The 23,383-nt window shown below is 40.9% G+C and overlaps 1 protein-coding gene across 5 annotated transcripts in view; it reads right to left on the reverse strand.

Annotated features, from left to right (window-relative positions):
- eif4g3a (eukaryotic translation initiation factor 4 gamma, 3a) overlaps positions 1-23,383 on the reverse strand; it is a 71,283-nt gene that overhangs the window by 16,989 nt on the left and 30,911 nt on the right. For 3 of the 5 annotated variants that reach the window (XM_072666549.1, XM_072666547.1, XM_072666550.1), the window contains exons 6-16: positions 16,951-17,127; positions 15,540-15,651; positions 14,768-14,886; positions 10,814-10,930; positions 10,438-10,534; positions 9,374-10,138; positions 9,101-9,186; positions 8,730-8,958; positions 6,158-6,282; positions 884-1,006; positions 307-462 (exon numbers count right to left, since the gene is read on the reverse strand). In XM_072666549.1, coding sequence (XP_072522650.1) covers positions 307-462; positions 884-1,006; positions 6,158-6,282; positions 8,730-8,958; positions 9,101-9,186; positions 9,374-10,138; positions 10,438-10,534; positions 10,814-10,930; positions 14,768-14,886; positions 15,540-15,651; positions 16,951-17,127 — 2,106 coding nt within the window. The remainder of the gene's footprint in view (positions 1-306; positions 463-883; positions 1,007-6,157; positions 6,283-8,729; positions 8,959-9,100; positions 9,187-9,373; positions 10,139-10,437; positions 10,535-10,813; positions 10,931-14,767; positions 14,887-15,539; positions 15,652-16,950; positions 17,128-23,383) is intronic. The other 2 variants (XM_072666551.1, XM_072666548.1) reach the window with 1 other exon arrangement.

The following is a 23,383-nucleotide window of genomic DNA, read 5'->3' on the forward strand; positions in this document are numbered from 1 at the left end:
ATTTGTCCTTGAGAAAAGTCTACGTCAGATTCATGATGTGCTTTCAAACCACACAACTGTTCACAGCTCTGCTCTTATAATGATGGATGCCACCATACTCGTAAATTGTACAAATCCTAAATAAGACATATCAGAATCTTTGTGAAACTGTGTAAGTGGGTTCTAAGAAGACATCTCTTCTTGCGAGCGGTTGGTGAATAAGGCTAATTGCTATTAGTCACGGACTATAAGGAATATACAATTAGTAGAGCTTTATGTGTGCTGTGTATAGGTCCAGCCTCCAAGTGTGTGTGTGTATATATATACCTGCGTTTTCTGTGTCGCCAGGTCTTCTGTGACCGCCTCTCTCTTCAGGCCGGGTTTCCAGGCATTTTCAGCCTTTTTGAGTTGCACATCATCATTCACTGAGACGTTCATTATGATCTTCCGTGGCGGTGGCCGCCGGGCACCCAGACTAAGGAGCTGAGAACAATAATTAATACAGTTACTCTGACAACAACAACGCAACAACAACAGTTTTATTAGATTTGCTTTTTATTATAGTCATATTAATTTCTTGTCATTTCATTCCATTTCTTTGCATTTTATTTTTAAACCATTGAGAAATGAAAGCAGTCAAGGCATGCATGTACAAAGTGTGTTATATCCGAATGCTACTGAATGGTATTCTACGGGACTGTGTCAATTCAATTCAGAAATCGTTATAAAAACTGTCTGGGGTGACTATCAATAGCCCAATTTAATTTTCGGAAGGGCTCACATGTCCCAATTTATCTGGAAAATGTCCAAAGAAGTCAAGAAGATCCAAATGTTTGACAGGCCCCGCATGTGTGCATATATATGGGCATATGACTATGTGCGTGTGCTGGCATGCATCGCTCACTGCTGTTCCTCGCATTCCGGGTAACTGTCTGGTAAAATCGGCGAACGCTGGAGTGAAGTCTGGCCCTCTGGCTATCAGCCGGGGGTCCACCATCCTAATCAGTGGCACCTTAGTTTGATTAATCTGGAACACAATACAATAAAATACAGCATAACCATGCAACACCATGACTTCACCAGCAGAGGGCAAAACATGCTCCAGCCAATCTGAAACCTTACAGATGAATGAAATTCCTCACATTCCCACACTCTAAACAGACAAACCAAGCATGTACGGAGCTAAAAACTGTACTGCTAACAGAAATCATTATGTTAGTAATCAAGTAAGCTACTACTACTACTAACCTGATGATTCATTAAACAGTTAAACAAAGTCAAACAATAAAAGTACACCATTCTAAAACCAGAGCCTTATAAAAGATTGCAAAATGCACAATATTTCCAAAAGTATTCCCTTTACATTCAACCATGGACACAAATGTTTGTGCACACACATCTTGTATAATCTCAATACAACAGCATTTCCAATGGAACGGGACATTCTGGAGCAGCTGTACATGAACAGTACCATAGAAGAGCCACTTTTGTTTCCAGAAAGGTAAAGAAGCTTCATATCAAATAATTCTGGATGTATAGGCGTCTACAAACTTATTATATAGTCATGTAGTGAACCCTACTGGATAAAACCATTAAAATAACTATACGCCATTAGAAAGACTTAATGGCTTTTCTGGGGCACAACGGGTGTACAACATTCAACTTTAATAAACAAAATGGGGAACAAGTTTACATTTTCTGGACTTATCTGAAATAGAAAATATATACAGGGACAGAAAATATATACAGGCTCAACAATACACATACAGCACACTTTATATTTGATTAAATGTATCTAAACAAGTTACGCTATGGTGCTCTTGGTAGCCATCATCATCAAGCTTTTGGCAGAATTCTAGCTGGATACTTGAACACTCTTCTTGGCAGAAGTGTTCAATTAAATCTGTTCATTTCTTGGCACAAATCCAACTTTAAAGCACATTCCAAATATTTTCCCGACAGAGGTCAGAACTTTGGGAAAGCAATTCCAAAAGCCTAATGCCTGGGTTATTGGTCTGTTGTGTCATGGGTTGCGTCCAAGTTTGAGCGTCTAACTGATGGTTTGAGGTTACGCTGAAGAATTCTGAAGTTCTGAAGTCCTCCTCCTTCATTATTTTCTTTCCACTTTATGCAACATACCAGTTCAAACTGACAGCAACCCAGACCCAGGGCATGATGCTACCACCACCAGGCTTTACTGCTCCAAACAGTCCTCTGATCATTGTGGCCAACCAACTCAACCCCAGAACTACACTCAAGAAGGTGTGTAGAACTCAAACTAATGTTTGAGCTTGAAGTTGTCGATTTAGGAGCTGGGGCTTCTTTTTAGAACACCTGCCTCTCTGTCATGGCGCTCTCAAAAACCTACTTGACTGTCGAACGTTACACTAGAGTTCCAGCAGCTTCCAGTTGACGGTGGGGCTGTGTCCAAACCTCTTTTTTCTCTTAGCGGAGGGTGATCGTTTGGGTCTTTCTTCAGATCTTGGTTACACCTCCCAACAACTTGTACATACATGTTCAATCGTTTGAACTGTTAATAGTGGTAAGTTGTTTAGAAAAGACGTTTCTGACAATCTGTGATTGTTGTTCTTATATCTGCACTGAGCTCTTTATACCTTTCTATTGTATGATGTGACGGTCAATCCAGTAGCTGTCAAGAAAACCCTTTTTATGTGGGCACAGAAAAGAGGCCAGCTGTAGTCAATCATGACCACTAACAGGACGTTAAGAGGTTTCGGCAAGTTAAAAAACATTTTGGGACCTTCAAAACCAATTAATTAATAATGGGTGGGTGTATGTATAGTACACAATATACTACAATAATACAATTAATGGACCAAACCAAAGACTTTATGTTTTTTCCCCCCTATTAAAAAATGTATCTTGTACACTAAAATTCTAAAACTAATATAAACCTTGGATTTAAACCTTGGACTTTTTAATACAAAACAGAGCTCAGTCGCTCTTACAGGCACAGTAACAAAAAATCAGCCGAAAATTCTAAGAATCAAGGCAGTGCCCCATTATAGTGCCTTCTAGGCAGGGGCAAGGCATCATAGAAACCCACTGTGTGTGTTGATATCCCCTCAACAACATGTTTAGCAAATTATGCCTCATTCATCACGTGACTGAAGCAAAGCAGAAAGTGAAGAAAACCAGATGGCAGCAGCCAGACATGCATAAATTAAGTCTAAACTAGCAACTCAACCTGAAACTGAAAGTACTAAATGAATGCTTGAGATGGGAAACAGGTGTGTGACTGTCATTTCCTTTCATCTTAAGTGCGGACGATCAGCCAATAGGTACAGATATCTGTAGGTTGCTTCTTGATGTCTGCAGGAAGAACAGCCACCCTAAAGCCCGACTGATTTTTCTAATCTACTTTCTAATCTGCTTTAAAGTCAAGAACCTGATTGTTTAGGCATGCAGTTTTCTCTTACAATGCTTTCACAAGGCTGGAGTATAGTGCTTCAGAAGCATTTCTTGGTGGCTCTGGTCCAAAACTCAAAGCGCAAACTTAGACACTAAACACGTCTTGGTGTCTTTTGTGCGATTGGCTACATCTGTGCAAATGAAATTTTTTTTCTTGCTGAACTGTGGCTTAAACAGGAGACAGTCCAGTGTAGAGTTAGGGTGTGAAATTGTGTATCTGATGCGGGCAGGACGTATTTTCCCGCTTGTCTTTCGGCTAAATTGAGTATACTGCCAAGTGTGACATAACCATAATGCAATTTTAATGGAAACAGGATGTCTGAACGCTTTGAGCAGAGAACTACCCAGCGGAGACATACATGAGCTACAGTTCACAAACTGTAGGCTGTTTTTCCACACAGGAGACAAGAGGAGAGCAGTATATTGGTTTTACAGATCATACAGTTAGAAGTATTTTTACATTTATATTCAAACTATAATTCAGTTAAAGTTTGTTTCTAGGAGTAATATAAATAGTGACATTGATGCCTTTCTATTAAAGCTTATTAAATTATCCAAGGATATATGTTATAAAATATGTATTACTTCTCCAACAAAATTACCATTGTCTTGTTATAGCAGCAAAAACTTCATTTCTTACTTTCTTTTTCTTTAGATTTCCCCCCTCATATTCCCCCCAATTTGGACTGCCAATTACTGTGCGTAACAAACCCCCCAGCACACCAGCCTGCAGACGCCAGTGACTGCCAGCATTGCAACAAAGCGACTGGGAAGGTGGAGGGGTAGGGGTCACCATCTACCCACCCTGAAGAGTCCACTGGACCACCTGGGGTCCCTCCTAATTTCTACAATATAGTGCTGGCCAGTATGATTATGTTTTTAGTATATTATTTAAAATTCGGCCCAGTGGGCTGCGTTTCTTCCATATCGTCATATGCAACAAAAAAAGTGCAGAATGAAATTTAGCACTGTGTAACTCAGATGCCATTACAGCTCAAATGCGTAGCATCGTGTTGCTAACGACAGTAGGCTAGCACACAAGCCCTCCTGGGCAGTTTTCACATCAGAGTAAACCTGCTCGCTGTTGAACTCGTGATTATGAAGGAGAGGCAGATGCGATAACTCCTATAAAGATCTTTGTAGCTGGGGTGCCCAACAGAATCATGCAGTAAATTACAAAACACTGAGCTTTAAACTTGCTCTCTGCACAACGTCTCACTCTCTCCACACACACGCGCTCTCTTACTTGTAGGGTGCCAGGTACTTTCTGAACACGCTACAATAATGTTGAGACTTTTTGGGGTCAAGCTGCACTTTGAACACATTTTTGTTTTCTTTCTTAAGTTCAGTTCATGAAATTTAAAAAGATATGTATTAAAGACTGAAGCACTTCGAAACAACACTGCTATTGTTAAATGTGTATTAGTAGTAAAGATAGCCACTGTTAACCTTTCTAGTAGGACTCAAAGTCAATATTACTGTGATATACTGCAAAACTGTCAAAAATAAATAAATAAATAAATGTGATGCACTTTTTGTGGTCATATAGTCCCACCCAGTCCTACTACAATGGAATTGCTTTAGTGAAACGTAGAATTGGGAAACACTGAACCCTATTATCGGCCTCTCTCAACGGTAAACAGTGGAGTACCATTCTCACAACAGAGCTTTCTGACTATATGCCATGTGTGTCATTATTTCCATGTGAAATCTACACAACAACTGCAGCATTAGACCACAGTGTATTCAAATGAATGTCCATCAGTTCATTAGTTGATCATTTCTCCACACCTGTTTTGTTTTGTCATCACTTGGTTGCCAGTCAGTGGATCAAATACACCATCCAGTGGACACAATCAAAGACCCTCTTACACTGCCTTCCATACACGCTAGTGGATAAGCATACATTCAGATGAGTAAACACTAACATACATTTTCCCCCATTCTGATGGCTGATCATTGTGGACAGTACCTGAAACTGCTGGTCTATATCTTGTAGGTGTACAGACCTTTGTAATACAATGTATGTGTTCATGGTGCCAGACAGGCCGGTCTAAATATTTCTAGAACTGTTTGTCTTCTGGGATTTTCAGGAACACCAGCCTCAAGAGTTTACTCAGAATGGTGCCATAAAAATAACTCCCAGATCTTATTTGAGATAGACAAACTAAATCCCTGATGGAGCCTCATTATTATTATTATTATTATTATTATAATTATTGGTTTTTACTAGGGAATGCACTACAGTTTAAATGATTACTGGCAAGGGCCGAGTTTCCCAAAAGCACACAGATGATTCTTAAATAGTAAACCGGGTCTCCCACTGAACACTCTCTCTACCAGCGACGATGATGTTAAAATGCTTCAAGGAAACTGGGCCAAGACTTGAGAAATTTGCAATGTCATAGACATGGTTGTGTGTTCTGTGAGCTTAGCCATGTTTTGGGCTCTGATTGTGCTCCACTGTGTACTTATTTCATCTGTAATTACCTGAACCTGAAGCACCTGAACAATAACAGCAGGCCTTTTCCAATGCACCTCATGCAAACGGAATAAACAAAGGCGGCTAATAGACAAGGCTGTACAACGTTACTGCTTTTGCCTGTGGCTACTGGTGGCTATTCGGGGAAATTACACAGATACTTATTATCACATGCCACACAATGTGTTTTATATAAATTCATTTGGGAGGATATTTCCACCCACAATAGTGGGTGAGCCCAAATGAGATACCCAAGATACCTACCTTGTCCAGAACGACATCACTGATTGGAGGCAAGCCCTCTGGTTTCTGCACACACGCTGGCATAAACTGGAAGCCCAACAGGAAGTCCCGGTCATACTGCCTTTTACCATTGGGCTGGACAGGCACTGAGGCAAAAAACATACGAAGCAGTGAAAACCAGAGTAACAATTACAATGCACTTTTACAGTTTACAACACTCTCTTTTAACCCCCACAGTTAAACCATTACAAATGTATGCTGCTATTGTACAGTAATTGTTATAAGGAAATTCTGTGGAAAGCAACGCCACGTATCAATCAATGCCACGTTTGAGTCTGTAAGCAGAAGAGGAAATATGTAATCTTGTACAGAGAGAGAGAGCGAGAGAGAGAAAAACACATTTCCCCCCTCAGACAACCCAGGCTTCTTCTTTCAGTCTCTCGTTCTCTTTCAAGCCTCCTTCCTCTTCACTTCTCATAAAAAAAAATAAATAAATAAAAAAAAAAGCTTTTGACAAATTCAAGGTTGGATCCATGTGTGTAATGTTTACTGTCTGAGAAAGTGTCTCTCAGGCCACAGCCAATTAACATTCTTATCTGTCTGGCACTACAGGCTATACCCCTTTACTTCTCTGCCAGAACCTGGAAGTATTAGAGAGGTTATGTACCCCAGAAGTAAGCAGATGGACTGATCTTCAAAAGGCAAAACGTTGAAGCTGAGACACTCATTTCAACAGGTTAAGCTAGTTGTTTTTACTCAAGATTTTACACACATTAGTGTATTATTATTATTTATGTTACACAATTTTAGAATGAAAGAAGAATAAAAACTAAAAAACAGGTAAGCCTAGTTTTGCCGGACCACCACTGGCTGCATAGAATCCTCAAAGGCATTTCAACAGTGAGGAGTTTGGCACCGAAAGACCAGCTCTTTATTGTGGAAAAAGGTTCTGTGACATAAAATAACCTGCCTGATAAAGGACTCTAGCCTCGTTCTTAGAGCGCATATGCAGACCACAAATACTACTTTTTTATGGATAAGATAAGATAGTCCTTTATTAGTCCAGCAGTGGGGAAATTCCCAGATGTGAAAAGCCCTGGACCTCATGAGCACCCCAAGACAATTGAGGGCTCCTAACTTTTAGAAAAGGTAGACCTTAATTAGCTTGTCAGGGTGGTGGTTTGTTCATGATAATCATTAGAAAAGGCCAGGTGATGCTAAATTCAAAGCTCGTCCCAACAATCAGCCACCATGGGCTCCTCAAGCAGCTGCCTAGCGCTCTGAAAATGTAAATAATTCATGCCTGCAACACAGAAGACGACTATAAGAAGAACACTGTGTTTTCAAGTGGTCATTTCCTTCCAGTTCGTAATGTACGTAATGGCAGTTAACAGGAACTGAGGTCAAGCTGAGAGAGAGCTGCTTGTAAAATCCCTAGGAAGGCAATCTGCTTGACTGCAGAATACCTTTAGGAAGATTTAGCAGACTCTGGAGTAATGATGCAAATTTTGCATTTTTATGTTTATTTGGAAATAAAAAAGTAATCTTGCTTAAAATATTAAGGAAATGTGTCATCTTCAACTTTGTGCCGTTCTGATATCATGACATCATCTTTAACTAACTTAGCAATTCACATTTACAGATATTTTGACTAAGTGCCTAGATCTAGTCAAAGTATCTATGAAATCTATCTATCAAAAACTAACCTTAAAAGACCTCTATAGTCTCCTAACTCGCATTTCTATTTTTTTTTATTACACCAATAAGAATGACATTTAACCTCCTATGCTCTGTGACCTTTCTTAAACTCTAATAAAGCCAGAAACTACCAGTGGTTCCGAGGAGGTTTAAAATAGCACAAAAGTCTAGGGAGGTAACTAATGATTATTTCTACTGGACTACTGAATGTTATTAAAATCATTATTCTTTCTCAATTTGCAGCTGCCTCCAAGCAATATTATCCTCTTAGCTTCCTGTAGTCTACTGCAACCTTTTAGAATGACCATGTGCATCATATGCACAATACAGAGCATCATAGCGTGGTTGACTTTCTTGACTAACAACTGCGATCTAAAGATACAGCATTAAAGTACAAGAGAAGCAAGCAGCTCATACTGCACCTCAAGTTAAGCCAAATAACTGTATCTATGCAACCTGTGAATTATTTTTATACTGCATACACATACATACACACGTCAGCTGCTATTTGTTCATATACACGGGTCTGGGGAAAAAACTGAGACTACTTTTATTTCTTAAATCTTAAATCTTTTTATTTGGAATTTAGGGGAAATGCATGGCTTCATGGCTTCATGGAAATCCATGGCTTATGAAATACAACACAAATGACAATTTCCCTAAATACATTACCTATAAATAGTAAAACCAGAGAAACTGATCATGTAGGGTGGTCTCTTAATTTTGTCCGGAGCTGTATATACACCTACAATACAAGGATCACTTCTTACATGCAATAACCATAATCCTTCAGTGATTCCATTTATTATTTTCTTAAATATTTCTCTTACATGGATATTTGTTTAAAAAAATAGGTATAGGTATACTGCCCATCTCCATGTGGGACAACTCTTACCCTCCTGTATGAGTGATGGCGTGCCTGTAGAGTTCTTCTTTTCCTCAGTGACCCCACTGTCCACACTCTCCGTCTCTGATGCGTGGCCAGCTCCGTTCCTCAGTGGCTCTGACTCACCGTTCTCCTCCAGAACGGATGGTTTCTCCTGGATGTCCTCTGCTGGTGCGGAGCCGTTTGTCTCCGACCCAGATGTCTCGTCTCCAGCAGAGCCATCCTTATCGGGCCCCTCCTGGAGGAGTAAAGAGTGGAAGAGGAGTTTTTGAGTTTGCTGAGGGAAATTAATAAGAACACAGGACAATAGAACAATATATCCATATTATCAGTCTAACAATCACAGTCACTAATGTCAAAGCTGCACTGCAAATACACACCTCATTCTGCTTCTGTGGAGGCTCCACATCCACACATTCCTCATTTGGTTTCTTCCAGCCCTTTGGTGCAACAGAAGCAGCTTGTGCTAAAAGAGAAAGAGGGAGAGAGAAAAGGCTAGTCCATGTTTACTTAGTAAGATCACTGAACAGCAGCCTTGCTTCTGCGGTTTATTTGAGAAATCTGATGACTGCAGTGATAACTATATTAGGCAATTGACAATCATATCTGCTCATAGTTCTATTAATTTTGTCGTCCAATTTAATGCACTTTACCTGTTGACAACAACTTTCTGGAATTAGTTTGACACTGTACATCAGAATTGGCATCAGTCTCCTGCACTGCTGCCTCAGCCTTTAGGTGGACATTAGTGTCTGTGGCTCTGTTTATTTCTTCAGTTTCGCTGGAAGTTGGCAGAAGTACCACAGAGAGGCCAGGAGGGGGCGCTAGAGCAGCCACAGGGATGCTAGGGGGCAAGGAAGTGGTTGAGGTGGATGAAGTCTGGGTACCAGGCTCAAATGGTGACGAAGTGATTTGTGTCTGGTGAGGTTCTCTTGAAACTGGGGCTTCCTTTTGTGGGTGTTCTATGAGAATTGAGCTCAGTGTTGAAAGGTTGGGGGCAGGGGCAGAAAGGATCTCCTGAGATGGAAAGTCTGATTCACAGCAGGGAGAAGGTGCTGGAGACTCCGCTAAACCGTTAACTGCTTTCAAAGGAGGTGAGGGAGAAGCTGATGGACTTGGAGAAGCTTCTGGAAGAGAGTTTTCTGTATCAGGTACTGGGGTCTGGGCTAAAACAGCAGGACCTGTAGAAATGGTCTGAAGATGATCTTCAGGTTCTCCTGCAGCAGTGGGCTTGCAGGTGCTCAGAGGAAGAGGGGCGCTAGGGGGCGACGCGGAGAGCTCTGGCTCCACGAGAGAGGGAGAAGAAGAGTCAGATAATGGAAGACTTGGGGCTTCCCTCCTGTCTGTAGAGGATTCCGAAGGCCTAAGTCCAGGAGATGATGGTTTATGGGGGCTGGAATCCGTTCTAGGCTTGTCCTCTAACATATAAAAGCACATCAGAGATTCAGTTGGTCATTCAGTTTTCCATTTATTTTATTACATTTTATTGTACTTAATGTTTTTATTAGTCATGTGGGTCCATTCATTCTAGCTAAACTGAGCTTGTTATGAAGATTGACTGCTGCTGATTCACTTCCTCTGAGATCAATCCATCAGTCAACTCTCAATCCTGTTCCATCATTGCTTTTAAGAATCTAATTTAATCTCACATGTAACCATTTCATCTCTGTGTATTACTTATCTTTGAGAGCAAACAGGTTGATCTAAAAGGGCTTACCTAAGGCGGGTTTGCTGTCTGTAGACACAGGGCTGAGTCTGTACGGTGGATCCATATTGTAGACTAACTGCTCTGGAGTCTGACTGGCACTCCGCTGCTATGGACACACAAAAGGGACGATAGATCACATCTACTGTATGATAAAAGTATATTATGTTCAGATTTCATGGATTTATTCATTTTGGAAAAATCCACCATCAGTGTTTACATATAGTTAGCAATCTAATGAACGCATCTCTAATGTGATAATTTTATTTGGGCAACACCTGAGTGGATGCAATTAATTACAGTATATTCCAACACTCCAACACCAATACAATTCCATACAACTGCTACATGCAGTTTTACACAGGAAGTCTGTTTGTGTTGGTCCTACCTGAGGTGGTGTGGGGGTGGAGAAAGTGTGACCCACAGGGGGTGTGGGATTCCTGCTCCCGGACATGATCTCCTCTGTGATGTCCTTTCCTCCCTGGTTAGGATCCCGGATCCGGATCTGTGAGGACAATGATACAGAAAGCACAGAAGGCACTAACTAAAGCAGCAGAAATGCACTGAATTTAGAGTGCAAGCTAGACGTGCAACTATCTCCAGTTAAGTCTGACAGGTTTTGATACTGACCATGGTCAGAAACTGCTTAATTTGGCAAGAAAGGGTCGCTGAGGTTCTGAAAATGAAGCTACAAAATCAGAGGAAAGGCCAGAAAAAGTCAAGTAACAATTTCCACTGTCAAAAAGGTAACCAATAAATGAAGGGAACTGCAGCAGCCCAAGGAGAAAGCCATCAGACATCACAGCTCGTATGCTCACCAGAAGGGAATGCAAACAGCAAAAGACTTGCAAAAACTCAGCTACTGTACAGCATTGATTGCACAAATATGATCTGCACGGAGGAATCGTAAGAAACCCTGACATTTAACCTTATCACAACAATCAAATGTCTGCATTAGCAGAACAACATCTAGATAAGCCTGAGGCAATATTAAACAAGTGTACAAAAAAGGAAAAAAGAGCAACATTTGATAAAAAGCACACTTTGCTAACTGTTAAGCATTGGGTTGTGTGGCAGCCAGTGGCACAGAGTATTCATTATAATAGCATGTGTAAATAGAAGAAAGGATTTGTTAAATATCTGCAAATCCCATAGAATCTGAAGCCCGAACAGAGGTCTGCTTCTACAACAGTGACCCGAGCTTCAAAATCCACCATGAACTACTTTAAGAAATGCAAGATGAAAGTAATTAAGTGCTCTACATGAAAACATGGATGGTTATTGTTAATACAGTGACAAAAAGGCTCCTAGCTGTGTTTGTAGGTGGTCATATCTGCCAAAAGAAGTGCTAGTATTAAGTAAGCGAGGTGCTGAAACTTGCTCAGGGCACAATTACCATTAAATTTTATTCTCCATTACAAATGACCATTAAAAGTCTATTCTCCAATTAATGAAAAATATAGTAGCTGATCTGATTAATATAACCATAAAAAATATAAACTTCAAAAAGTAACAAAATATATAATCTGATCACCCATTAAGCCTTCCTTTCTGTGCTGTTTTATTAATACCAACCAACCTTTCATCAGACCATATGGCCACACTGGGGTTTTTATAGACAGTTTTGGCAGAACATAGGCTACATCATGCACAACAGGGTTTAAATGGGTTTAAATTTGTTGGGTGTAATACAAAAACTAAACCCTTTAGTCTGATGCCAGCTCACCCAGGCCTGCTGTTATTTGCTATTCATTGTTTGGCACTTGATTTCTACTCTCTTACTTTTTTGTGAGGTGGAAATAACCCTCAACTTTTACTACACTGACAATACCTACACAGGGCCTCCACAAAAGTTTAATGCCAGTGTTTGGTTGTCTGTGCCAGTTTGGAGAAGGGAAAGAATCCGACTGGCTTTGACCACACCACCACATAAGAAAGACAAAACATGATCTGTTCACTTTCGAGAGCTTAAAAATACTCAAATCTGTTCCTGTGGGGACATCCGTCTTTCTTATTAACAGAATCCCCATAATAATCAAGCAGTTTTTCGTCCAGAACAAGGCTTTAAGTGATTTGATTGAAATACCTCCTCTTTACTGAGACTATAGTCAGTCAGTCAGAATGAAAATGTGTTGAAAATATGCTTCTTTAGTCTTAAATAAATGGACTTACATGGGTTATGATACTGTGTAATGTACTTCTGTGTCTTCAGTACATTAACTAAGGTTAATTAAGGTTCGATGGAGCAGAATGTCAGCTTTTGTTTCCTTATACTTGACTACATCTAGATGTGTTACCACTTAACACTCCAAGGAGTATTACATACTAAAGATATTATTCAGAAACTATAGGAACTTCTGTAGAAACTGGTTGGGCTATTCCTTGGTAATAGAAGTGTGTAATAAATCTCTTTGCTTGGCGTCGGCGGGCCATAGGCCATTTAAGTGGTTAAACAACTTGGAACGTGGTAGTACTTCTTTGGTGAGCAGAAGTACTGGTACAGAAGGTTTTAAAGTAAGCTAAAGTAAAAACACTTAAAGTTTGGTTGCATGTCTCTTGCTTCCAATACCTGTATGAAACCAACAACCCACTGATATCCTCAAACTGTTGCATTCTTTATTTTTATTATTTTTCTAGGTATTTTTTTGCAGCTTCGTTCAGAGGAAATTCATGTTCAGTCTTGGCCATGAAGTGCTTTCTAGTGTTGTGGGTCTTTGTCTTGTTGCACAATGATAAAATTCCTCTCAGTTACATTGGCTGCATTTCCTTGTAAACTGACAGGCAGAAAATGTCTATAGACTCCTGAATTCTCCTGCTGCTACCATCATGAGTTCCATCATCAATAAAGAATAGGGAGCCCATTCCAGAAGCAGCCATGCAAGCCCAAGCCATGACGCTTCCTACTTTCCTGCTTGAGTTATATGTGTCTTATCATGAACAGATCATTTCTTTCTCCACATTATGGCCTCTTCGTCACTTTGGTAGAGGTTAATCTTGGTCTTATAAGTGCAGAAAACGTTTGTGGCTCCTCTCCGAACCCCATTGCAAATTCCAATCTGGCATTCCGATTCTTACTGACAAGGAGTGGTTTGCATCCCGTGGTACAGCCTCTCAAAGTCTTCTTAGAATGGCGGATTGTGACACTTTCACCCCCCGTCCTGTGGAGGATGTTGGTGGGTTTTTCTTCACAGCCCTCATAATATTTCTGTCATCGACTGCTGCTGTTTTTCAGGACATTCCAAATGTTTTCATGCCCAATGCAATGTTCCCTCTTTTCTCAGCTTTAAAAAGTTGTTCTTTTCTCCCATAGATAAATGCAGTCTTCACCAGTAAGACCCAGGGCTCAAACTAAGAGTAGACATTCAGAGCTATTAACAAAATCAATGTTTCCAATATTTTTGCCCATTTGACAAATTAGTGGGTTTAAACAAGAAGGGCAATGTTCTAATTATTTTGACACATCCATATGTAAATATCAGGAAATAAAAGATTACAAATATTAATAAAAAGAATGGTTGGTTCTATAGAGCTCACTGAATTCCAGCATGGTGTTGTAATAGGGTGCCACCGTTGCGACTTGGTAAAGTCACTTGGAGTGGTTTTATTAAAAAGTGGAAGCTTTCGACAGCTCCTCAGCCACAAAGTGGCAGACCAAATAAAGGCGTGTAGTGCATAAAAGTCGTCAACGCTCTACTGACTCAATAACTGCCGATTTCCAGACCTCCTCTGGCATTAACATCAGCACAGAAACTGTGCTTCGGGAGATTGAAATGGTCTTCCATGGCCGAGCAGCTGCATGGAAGCCTTACATCACCAAGCACAATGCTAAGCGTCGGAAGGAGAGGTGTAAATCACACTCTGGCTCTGGAGCAGTGGAAACCTGTTCTGTGGAGTGACAAATCACGCTTCTCTATCTGGCAGTCTGAAGAACAAGTCTGGGTTTGGTGAAGGCCAGAAGTGCACTACCTACCTGACTGCATTGTTTGGTAGAGGAGGGATAATGCTACAGGGTTGTTTTAGGCCTCTTTATTCCAGTGAAGGGAAATCTTAATGCTTCAATATACCAAAACTTTGTGGACAACTGTATGCTTCCAACTTTGTGGAAACAGCTCGGGGAAGGCCCTTTTCTGTTGCAGCATGACTGTGCCCCAAGCCCATCGAACAACCAATACCAATTCATTCAGTGATAAGGAACAGAATACTGCTGTTTCACTGGTGCATCATCTCTGTTCCACAAAAAATATCCCATGCATTGGTGATATGAGTATAGTATAATGGTATAGCTCAAATGGCAAAAACGTTCAATACTAATAACTATATATGCCTTCTTTGGCATACTCACTGGCTTTTTCTCACGCTTGGCTGGCGGAGGCTGCTGTGGTACTGTAGGCACTATGATGGGGGCGGAGGAGGGGTACACCGTCTGACCCGGAAAATACGCCGGTCCAGCAGCTGCTGGAGCTGAGAAAGAGAGAGCGGTGAGTGAGCAGTAATATCTTGAAATTTTTTTTTTTTTTTTTCCCTCACTTCTTAATGCTTTCCAACTCACTATTGACTTAGTTTAGAAAGTTAAACTAAAAAAAGAGACAATGAGCAAGATAAAGAGGGACAAAATGAGAGCAAGAGAGAGAGACAGAGAGAGAGGTACAGAGTTAGAGAGATGAGCGTGAAATAGACAGTAAGAGAGAGACAGAAAAAGAGAGCATGATGGGAATAAGAGAGAAAGTGACAAAATGATAGAGGAAGACAGAGAATGAGAGACAGACAGAGAAAAAGATGACAGTGAAACAGACAGAGACAAAATAGAGTGGGAGAAAGAGAGAGAGAGAGAGAGAGAGAGAGAGAGAGAGAGGGGGTAAAGAGAACACAAAAAGTGAGTGAGTCAACAACGGTGTGATTTGCTTCATATGAGTCACTGATCAAAACAGCTACTGAGGAGAACGTTCTGGAGTGTGGACAAATCAGACAGGCTGAAAATAACCGCCAGTAACTAAAAGCAGCTGGGTGTGAGACACACACACACACACACACACACACACACACACACACACACACACACACACACACACACACACACACACACACAAATACGAATGACTACAGTGTGTACTGACCATATGGTGTGGGGTATTCCCCTGGTCCAGGCCCAGAGTAGAAGGTTCCGGAGCCCGGGGGCGGCACAGAGTACTGCTGTGGGGGTCCGACATAGGGTGCACTGTGACGATACTGAGCACAGAGTGAAGAAACCAGGGTTTAGACTCAATACCACCTACATTTACTACATTAGTGAGGATCCAACTGCCAGATTCAACACTGGGCATCAAACACACAAAACGCCAACCTGCACATACATCAACTTTCTTATGGAAACCTTGAATTTTTGACATGGTTACTTTAGAATGTTTTTTTCACTTGCTTTTTTTAAAACTTAAATGTACAAATTATAAAAAAAACATAATAAGACTTTACTCTGGGCCAGTTACTGATCCGTTCATCATAAAACGCGTAGGCCAACTGGCCTAAAAAACTAAAAAACAAAACAAACAAAGGCAGTCTAGGTAAAGCAAATTAGCATCTAGCTAATGCTGGAAGAGATCAACTGTACATTAGATATTGCTGAATCAGCCTGCTTATCAAGGGATTTAGGGTTTAGGGACAGTAAACATTAAATAAATGTTTCACTGTTACTTTCAGTTCAATAAAAAAAAAAAAAAACACATTTAAGACATATTTCATGCTTACATTGAAAGTAGGGTTTTTTCACTAGGTTTTACCAAACATCCGTGATTAATAGGGCTGGGTGTTGGAAATAACCAGGTGATACGATAAAAGTTTAATAATTGTATTTGACATTACACATTGCAGGTCCTGTGATTGACTACTGCACATTTGCACATTGCTGAAACGATTTACTGTACAACTCTAACTGAAATAATTCTTTAGTTTAGTTATTTTTCAAAACAGCTCACGATAATCTTGCTGCAAAGGTGGTATAAACACTTGAAAGCCTGTGTGACTGTGAGAGCTGACATCAGAACAAGCAAACAAAATGTGTGGCATTTGACATTAGAATTTGGCAAGTAGAACTATCACCACTATGGCTACAAATATTTAGACTATTTCGTAATACTGCTTTCTTCAAAATATACCTGCTTGGACTGTAGTGTAGTAACTTACTGCAACTAACACATGCATATACACACATACATACACGTGAATCTGCCAGTGGTTCTTTACATCAGAACAGATCCATGGACCAATAGAAAGGCTCCAAAATGACTTGGTCTTTTAGATCGATTAAAGTTGCCATTTTGGAGATGCAAGGTTTTTTGTGTGACTGTGATGATAATATTCGGAAAAGCTAGATGTCCCTAACATTTCTGACAAGCAGTGTAAACGGCCCAACAATTCTCCTGCTGGCGGTGTTGCTGGATGCTGAGTGTGTACAGTTCATTTAGTCTGCTAGAGGCGCCTCCCTGCAGCGCTACATGCACGTATATCTGCTAGCAGGTGTTTGGTGCGTACCTGTGGGATATAGTACTGGGCCGTCTGTGGTGAGGGGAAGGGCATGGGGGTCATGGTCATCATGATGGTCTGATTGGGGGGGTAGACAGCAGCCGCCGGAGTCTGAGATGGCCGGATGGAGGGAGCATTGGAGGGGAGAGCAGGACGAGTTGTCTGCATCTGAGCCCTGTGCAGAAACTAGAGAGCAAGAGAGAGACAGAGACAGAAAGAAAGAGGAAGTGAGAAAGAGAGAGATAGACAGGTGGATAACTGGTCAAAATACATAGATAGTCTTTTTCTTTTAGTTTCCATTCTCACATTTAGCTATTATTTCGATATTTTGAATAATTATTTTTTTAATGCATTTAGTCAATCATTTCTCTCTGCCAAAAACAAGAGATGTACTACATGAAGAAAAAAAAATCTTAAGAATTTGTTTTGAGATTCTGGTACACTTTCATACATCTCTAAAGGCTTGCATTATTTTAACTACACAATTTTATTTGTTGGTATCTTGTGAATACTAAATGAAAACTGATGCATAACATCAAGCCAACAAACACTCCTCTGGCTGAGAGCAGGGATGTCATACACATGGCCTGAGTTTTTTTTTTTCCCCCATTCCCCGTTCCAGCCTGTAGTAGCATGACCAGGATTCGAACCATGCGCCATATTCCGCTGAACCACTCGGGGAACCAATCAGCAGTCAGAATGTCCTTTTCAGCTCACTAATCTGGTAAACGCTTTCACTGCAATGCACGAATAGCTAAGATTTAGGCACTTTGTCATAGTTTACATTCCTATACGGTGTAAAAATTAGTCATTCGCAGGTTTTTCTGAATGCTACATTACTGGCACAGTTCCAACTGATCTTCAGAACTAGCAAAGGTAGCTAACTTGGTGAAGTGCAGTGAACAGGGAAAGGTCAAAGCACACACTGCCACTGTTTACTGGAACACGTTATTGTGTTATGGCTCTGATAGCGACTATATTTAATGATGAAAGTTAGTATTAGACAGTGAGTGAGCAGCTGTGCTTTAGCAGTCAGAGAAAACATCATGTCAGTCAGATCAATTTAAACTTTGCATTTAAATGTGACTAATAAATAAATAATTACACCTCTGGCTTAAAAGGTCTGTTTGCATGTTGCAGCTTTCTGCAATATCAGTAACGCAAAATTGCAATAACAATTAACACGATATATTGTCTTAAAACACACACACACACACGCATGCGTGCATATTCAAAGGGGCCTGTGGAACGGATGGGGTATTATGGGTTGAGCTCCAGCACAAAGCCTTATTCACCCAGAGAACAGAGTGTGTGTGCAAACTGCAGGAGAAATCCCCCAACCCGCACTGCAAATATTTCTTCAACAAACCAGCCTAATGGGAGCGCCAGCTGGGCAACATCAAACCGGGAGGTGACCCCTCAATATCCTTCCAGCTGCTCTTCCATACACACAGTCACACACACTCTCGTGCACTCACACACACACACACACACACACACACACACACAAAATAGTTATTTTTGGAAGAAAAAAAAAGGAAATATGTCACCAGTCAAAAGTTTTAGAACACCCCAATTTTCTCCTTATTCATTGATGTTCAAGCAGTTTAAGTTCAGTGAATAACCTCAAATGGTACAACGTCCAGTGACCTCAGCTGGACCACGGCTGGCTTCTGAGGACACGAACTACAAACTGAAAAATAATTCAAGTCATTGCATAAACAACTTACAGCTGGTCTGTAGTAATGGAAGTAAATTATTATGCAACTATTAAGACTACTAAGATTATTGATGCAACCAATTCACAACTTGCCAACCTTTTGTCTGTAGAAAAGCAGCGCTGGAACAGACTGTCACTGCACTCTGTACCACAGCATTTACACAACATTGCCCGTCTGGGCTGCCATCATAGGAAGACAGACAGAGCATTAAAACTCTTCAAAACAGCATCAGGGGCCCAGATTGGTCCAGCGGACTAAGGCGCAGTCAACATGAGCAGAGGAGGTGTAGGTTCCAATCCAGGTCATGCTGCTTATCCATCGGCAGCCGACCAGAGAGAGCACAATCTGCCTTGCTCTCTCTAGGGTGGGTAGACGGTGCTCTCTCCCCACATCGCTTTGCTGCGATGTTGGCAGTCACTGGCGTCTGCGAGGTGTAGAGAAGTACTGCTAATAGAAAAGGACTCTCTGAAGATTGGCACCAAGCATGCTTAAGAGGAGGGGGGGGGACTGGTTGGTGGTTACATTTTTGCTGATGAACTGATGAAAGCAAGGAATCTGTGCTTAAAGTAAAGCTATTTATTTGGGTAATTGTGTTTTATTGTGTAATTGTGATCTGGCAAGATTAAACAAAAAAACACACCAACAGATAGTAAAGCACCAAATCACTACGCAGTTCCAGTAAGAGTTACAGTATATATAAAATCCTAACAACACCCATCTCTAATTGTGGGTGAAAGAGGGAGGAAAAGTGAGGAAACCTCCACTGGACTCACAAAGCGAACCGCATCATAAAATCCACTGACTCTCTCCAGCTCAGTAAATCACTGAGCTATTGAGTGCACAGAGGCTATTTGGAGAACATAATGCTGTTATACTGAAATCAATGCGTCAGAAAAGCCAGAGGAGACCAGAGCCAACAGTGGAGTTAATATAAGGCAAGTATGTGTGTGTATGTGTGCGCATGTGTGTGTGTGTAATGCAGTAAGCCAGCTTTTATAAAGCAAACATGATTCAAACCCTACTAACATTCAAAGAGGTGATACTGTATCCTAATCTCTAAATGTCAAGAGTTGTTACATTTGTGTTTTTTATACACTTTTCAAATGTAATGATCTCTTTACATTATTCATTACATCGTTTTTCCAACACATCAGTGTCTGAACAGCTTCTAGTCTGCATTCCTAACGTTTTGTTTTCATGTCAAAAAAGAGCTCCAAGTCTTTCAACTCTTGTTTAGGGGATGTTCACCCTTCTTTTCGAAAGGGTTCTAGCTCTGTGAAATTCTTGGTCTGTCTTGCGTGCACTGCTCTTTTTTTTTTAAGGTCTATCTGCAGATCTTTAGGCCAGGGGACTGTGAGGGGCCATGGCAAAGCCTTCAGCTTGAGGTAGTTCAATGTGGACTTTGAGGTAAGTTTAGGATTATTATTTTGCTGTGAAAGTTGGAGAGGTTGGAGTTCTGCACCCTTTTTTGCGACTAACAGGTGCAATTTTACTTCATCAGTCCACAGGTCACGGCACAGTAGAGCTCCAGAGTCTGATAAATGTCTCTGAAAGTCTTCTGCAGTAAATATGGGGTCAATTTTTTTCTTTCTAGCAATCCTACAAGCGGTTCTTCTGGAATGTTTTCTTGGTCTTACAGACATGAACTCTATTTTAGACATTAACTCTATTCTAATTTCTACTTTACAGTATCTTTTTTGTTTATATATTGTTCTCTCTTACTAATTAACCTGTTTATTTATTCAAATTATTTACTTTAATCTTTAATAATATTCTGTTATGTTTTGCAAATGAGGTTTAAAGCATTACACTTCAATGTAATTCTGAAACCAGACTTTTATGGCTAAGACTTTATAAGCTTTAAGCAGCTTTCCAGATTTTCCCCTCACTGGAACTACGGCCCCCAGCTCCAGACCTTTATTCCTCCTACACCAAACCTTACAGTTGGCACTATGCATTCAGGTAGCTTCCGTTTCTTCCTTTTTATGACGACATTTACACCAACAGAAACATGCCAGAGTTGTTGATCATCGAAGATGGTAAATGAAATATACAGCCAGGTCTGTAAGTAATTGGACAGTGACAATTTTATATGTACACAATAGATTTGCAATGAAGCATTATAAATGTAACTTAATTCACCAACAAGTCATTGTTCAGGAATTACAGCTAGGGCTAGGAGGTGTAACTAAAAACCCAGGAGCAGACCCGAAACCCTCGTTATTTCATTTCAAGTTGGAGAGAAGCTCTGGAGTTAATTCTAAGTGCAGAATTTGCATTTGTAAGCTTTTCATGAGAAATTTGTATATAATATGCAGTATAAAGACACCACGGTGCGGCTGACAAAAACAAACAAACAAATAAAAAACCCAAACATAATCAGACAGATAGCACAAATGTTTGGAGTGGCCAAACCAATGTTGGTACATTTTTAAACAGAAGGAATGCACTGGCACACTCAGTAACACACACACACACACACACACACACACACACACACACACACACACACACAAAAGCACTGGAAGTGCTTCATAGTGTCCGGATAAAAACGCTCTTGCAACAAGCCAATATGTTTGCTCCAAGCTAACACAACAACACAACAGTTACCAGCTGGTCGTCTCAAAAAAAACGTTACAATACGACCTGCTGAGACAGGATTTCATACAATATGATTGGCTGTATTGTTGCAATCTTGTCAGTATTCTATATGAAAAGCGCCATCCTTCACCCACTCCCAACTAGAGGGGCAGAGAGGAACAGGAAGGAGAGGGGGGGGCTGTCTTGGACTAAAACATAGTGAGCGCATAAGTGTGGCAATAGTGGGGGTTTCCAGGCTACTATGTGGGTGTGTGGCCACTGACGAGCCATGACTCATTTGTGCCAACAGAAGAGCATAGCTGGGCCAAAAGACCACTCTACAGGCTCTGTATGTGTGTGTGTGTGTGTGTGTGTGTGTGTGTGTGTGTGTGTGTGTGTGTGTGTGTGTGTGTGTGTGTGATTACATCTAGCTATGATTCAGGTACACCAACAAGAGAGAAATGTGGGCTTGGAGCGAAAAATCTTGTGCTTGTCCTCCACAATCAACTTTGTGTATGGAGGTTCATCATTGATGAACAGGATGAAAGGAGGCTAACAAAGTAAGTAGCGTAGCAGATGGACTACAGTCTGGAATTATAGAACTACAATGTGCTCTTACATAGTAACAGGAGCTGATTTAATGGACAATGGCTGTAGAAACAGGGAGGTGGTATTAATGTTGTGGCTGAACACCTCTTAATCACTGAATTCAGGTGTTTCATTCAGCCCCATTGTCACAGCTGTATAAAATCAAACACCTAGCCAACTGTTCAATTTGGTGGAGGTGGGATAATGCTATGGGGTTGTTCTTCAGGGGTTGTCCTAGGCCCCTTAGTTCCAGTGTCGGAAAATCTTAAAGCTTCAGAGTACCAAACATTTTGGGCAATTGTATGTTTCCATGACTGTGCCCCAGTGCACAAAGCAACATTCATAAAGGCATAGCTGGGTGAGTTTGATGTAGCAGAACTAGACTAACCCGTACAGAGCCCTGACCTCAACCCCATCCAACACCTCAGGGATGAGCTAGAATGGCCATTGCGAGCTAGGCCCTTTCGTCTAACATCACAAATGTTCTTTTGGACGAATGAGCAAAACGTCCCATAGGTACACTCCAAAATCAGGGCGAAAGCTTTCCAGAAGATTAGATAATAAAGCTGCAAAGGGGAATCAGCTCCAAATGAATGCCTATGGATTTAGAATGGGAGGTCATAAAAGCTCCTGTAGGTGTCCAAATACCCCCCCCCCCCCCCAAATATATACTTTCCCCCCCAATACATCACTGATCACTGATGCGATCCATGGAGGTACCACCTCACAACTTACAGGACTTAAAGGATCTTCTGCAAACGCCTTGATGCCACATAACACAGGACTCCTTCAGAGGTTTTTTCGAGTCCATGTCTCGATAGGTCATAACTGTATTGGTGGCACAAGGATGGCCTACTCAATATTAGGCTGATCAGTGTAAAACTACTTCATACAATGGACAGTTCCAATAATAAAATATGATTGTTGAAGTATATTCCCACAAGGTGTCATTTTAAGGTCTATAAAACTGATGTTCATCATATTAGTAACATAGTTAAGAGAGTGAGGAACTGAACTGTGGGCTTACATACAGAGTCTAAAGGGTTAACCATGGCATGGGAAAACCCCATTAATTCACTGCCTTAAATGCTTTTATTTACACTAACATTTCATTATTGGATATCAACTAAAAACCAAAATATTAACAAGACAAATGATTCTATACATGAATGACAGTGTACATGCATCTAAGGGCGACTCTCTGGGCACTCCCACAGCTGACCTACATTCAACAGCAGCCAACTAGCCCTCTGTATGTGTGCACGTGAAAGTGTGTGTGTGTGTGTGTCCACTCCCTCTTGGCTCCCTGCTCTGCTTGGTTTTGTATGGCCTGCAGGCTGCTGGTGCTGACAGGATGCAGTGGAGGGCAGGCAGGAACATGCTGTCGTTCAGAGTTAGAACACCAGCTCAGCTCTTTTTAAACCTGCGTAGATGTCAAATCTCCACAGTGCACCATGGGAGACATATATAATTTAGGACAGAAGCCTTCCCTGACATATGAGCATGAACTGCCTTAAAAACTCAAAGGTTTAGCAATGCCAAGGTCATATATA

This window comes from Salminus brasiliensis, chromosome 21 (genome assembly GCF_030463535.1).
Source record: "Salminus brasiliensis chromosome 21, fSalBra1.hap2, whole genome shotgun sequence".
NCBI lineage: Eukaryota > Metazoa > Chordata > Actinopteri > Characiformes > Bryconidae > Salminus > Salminus brasiliensis.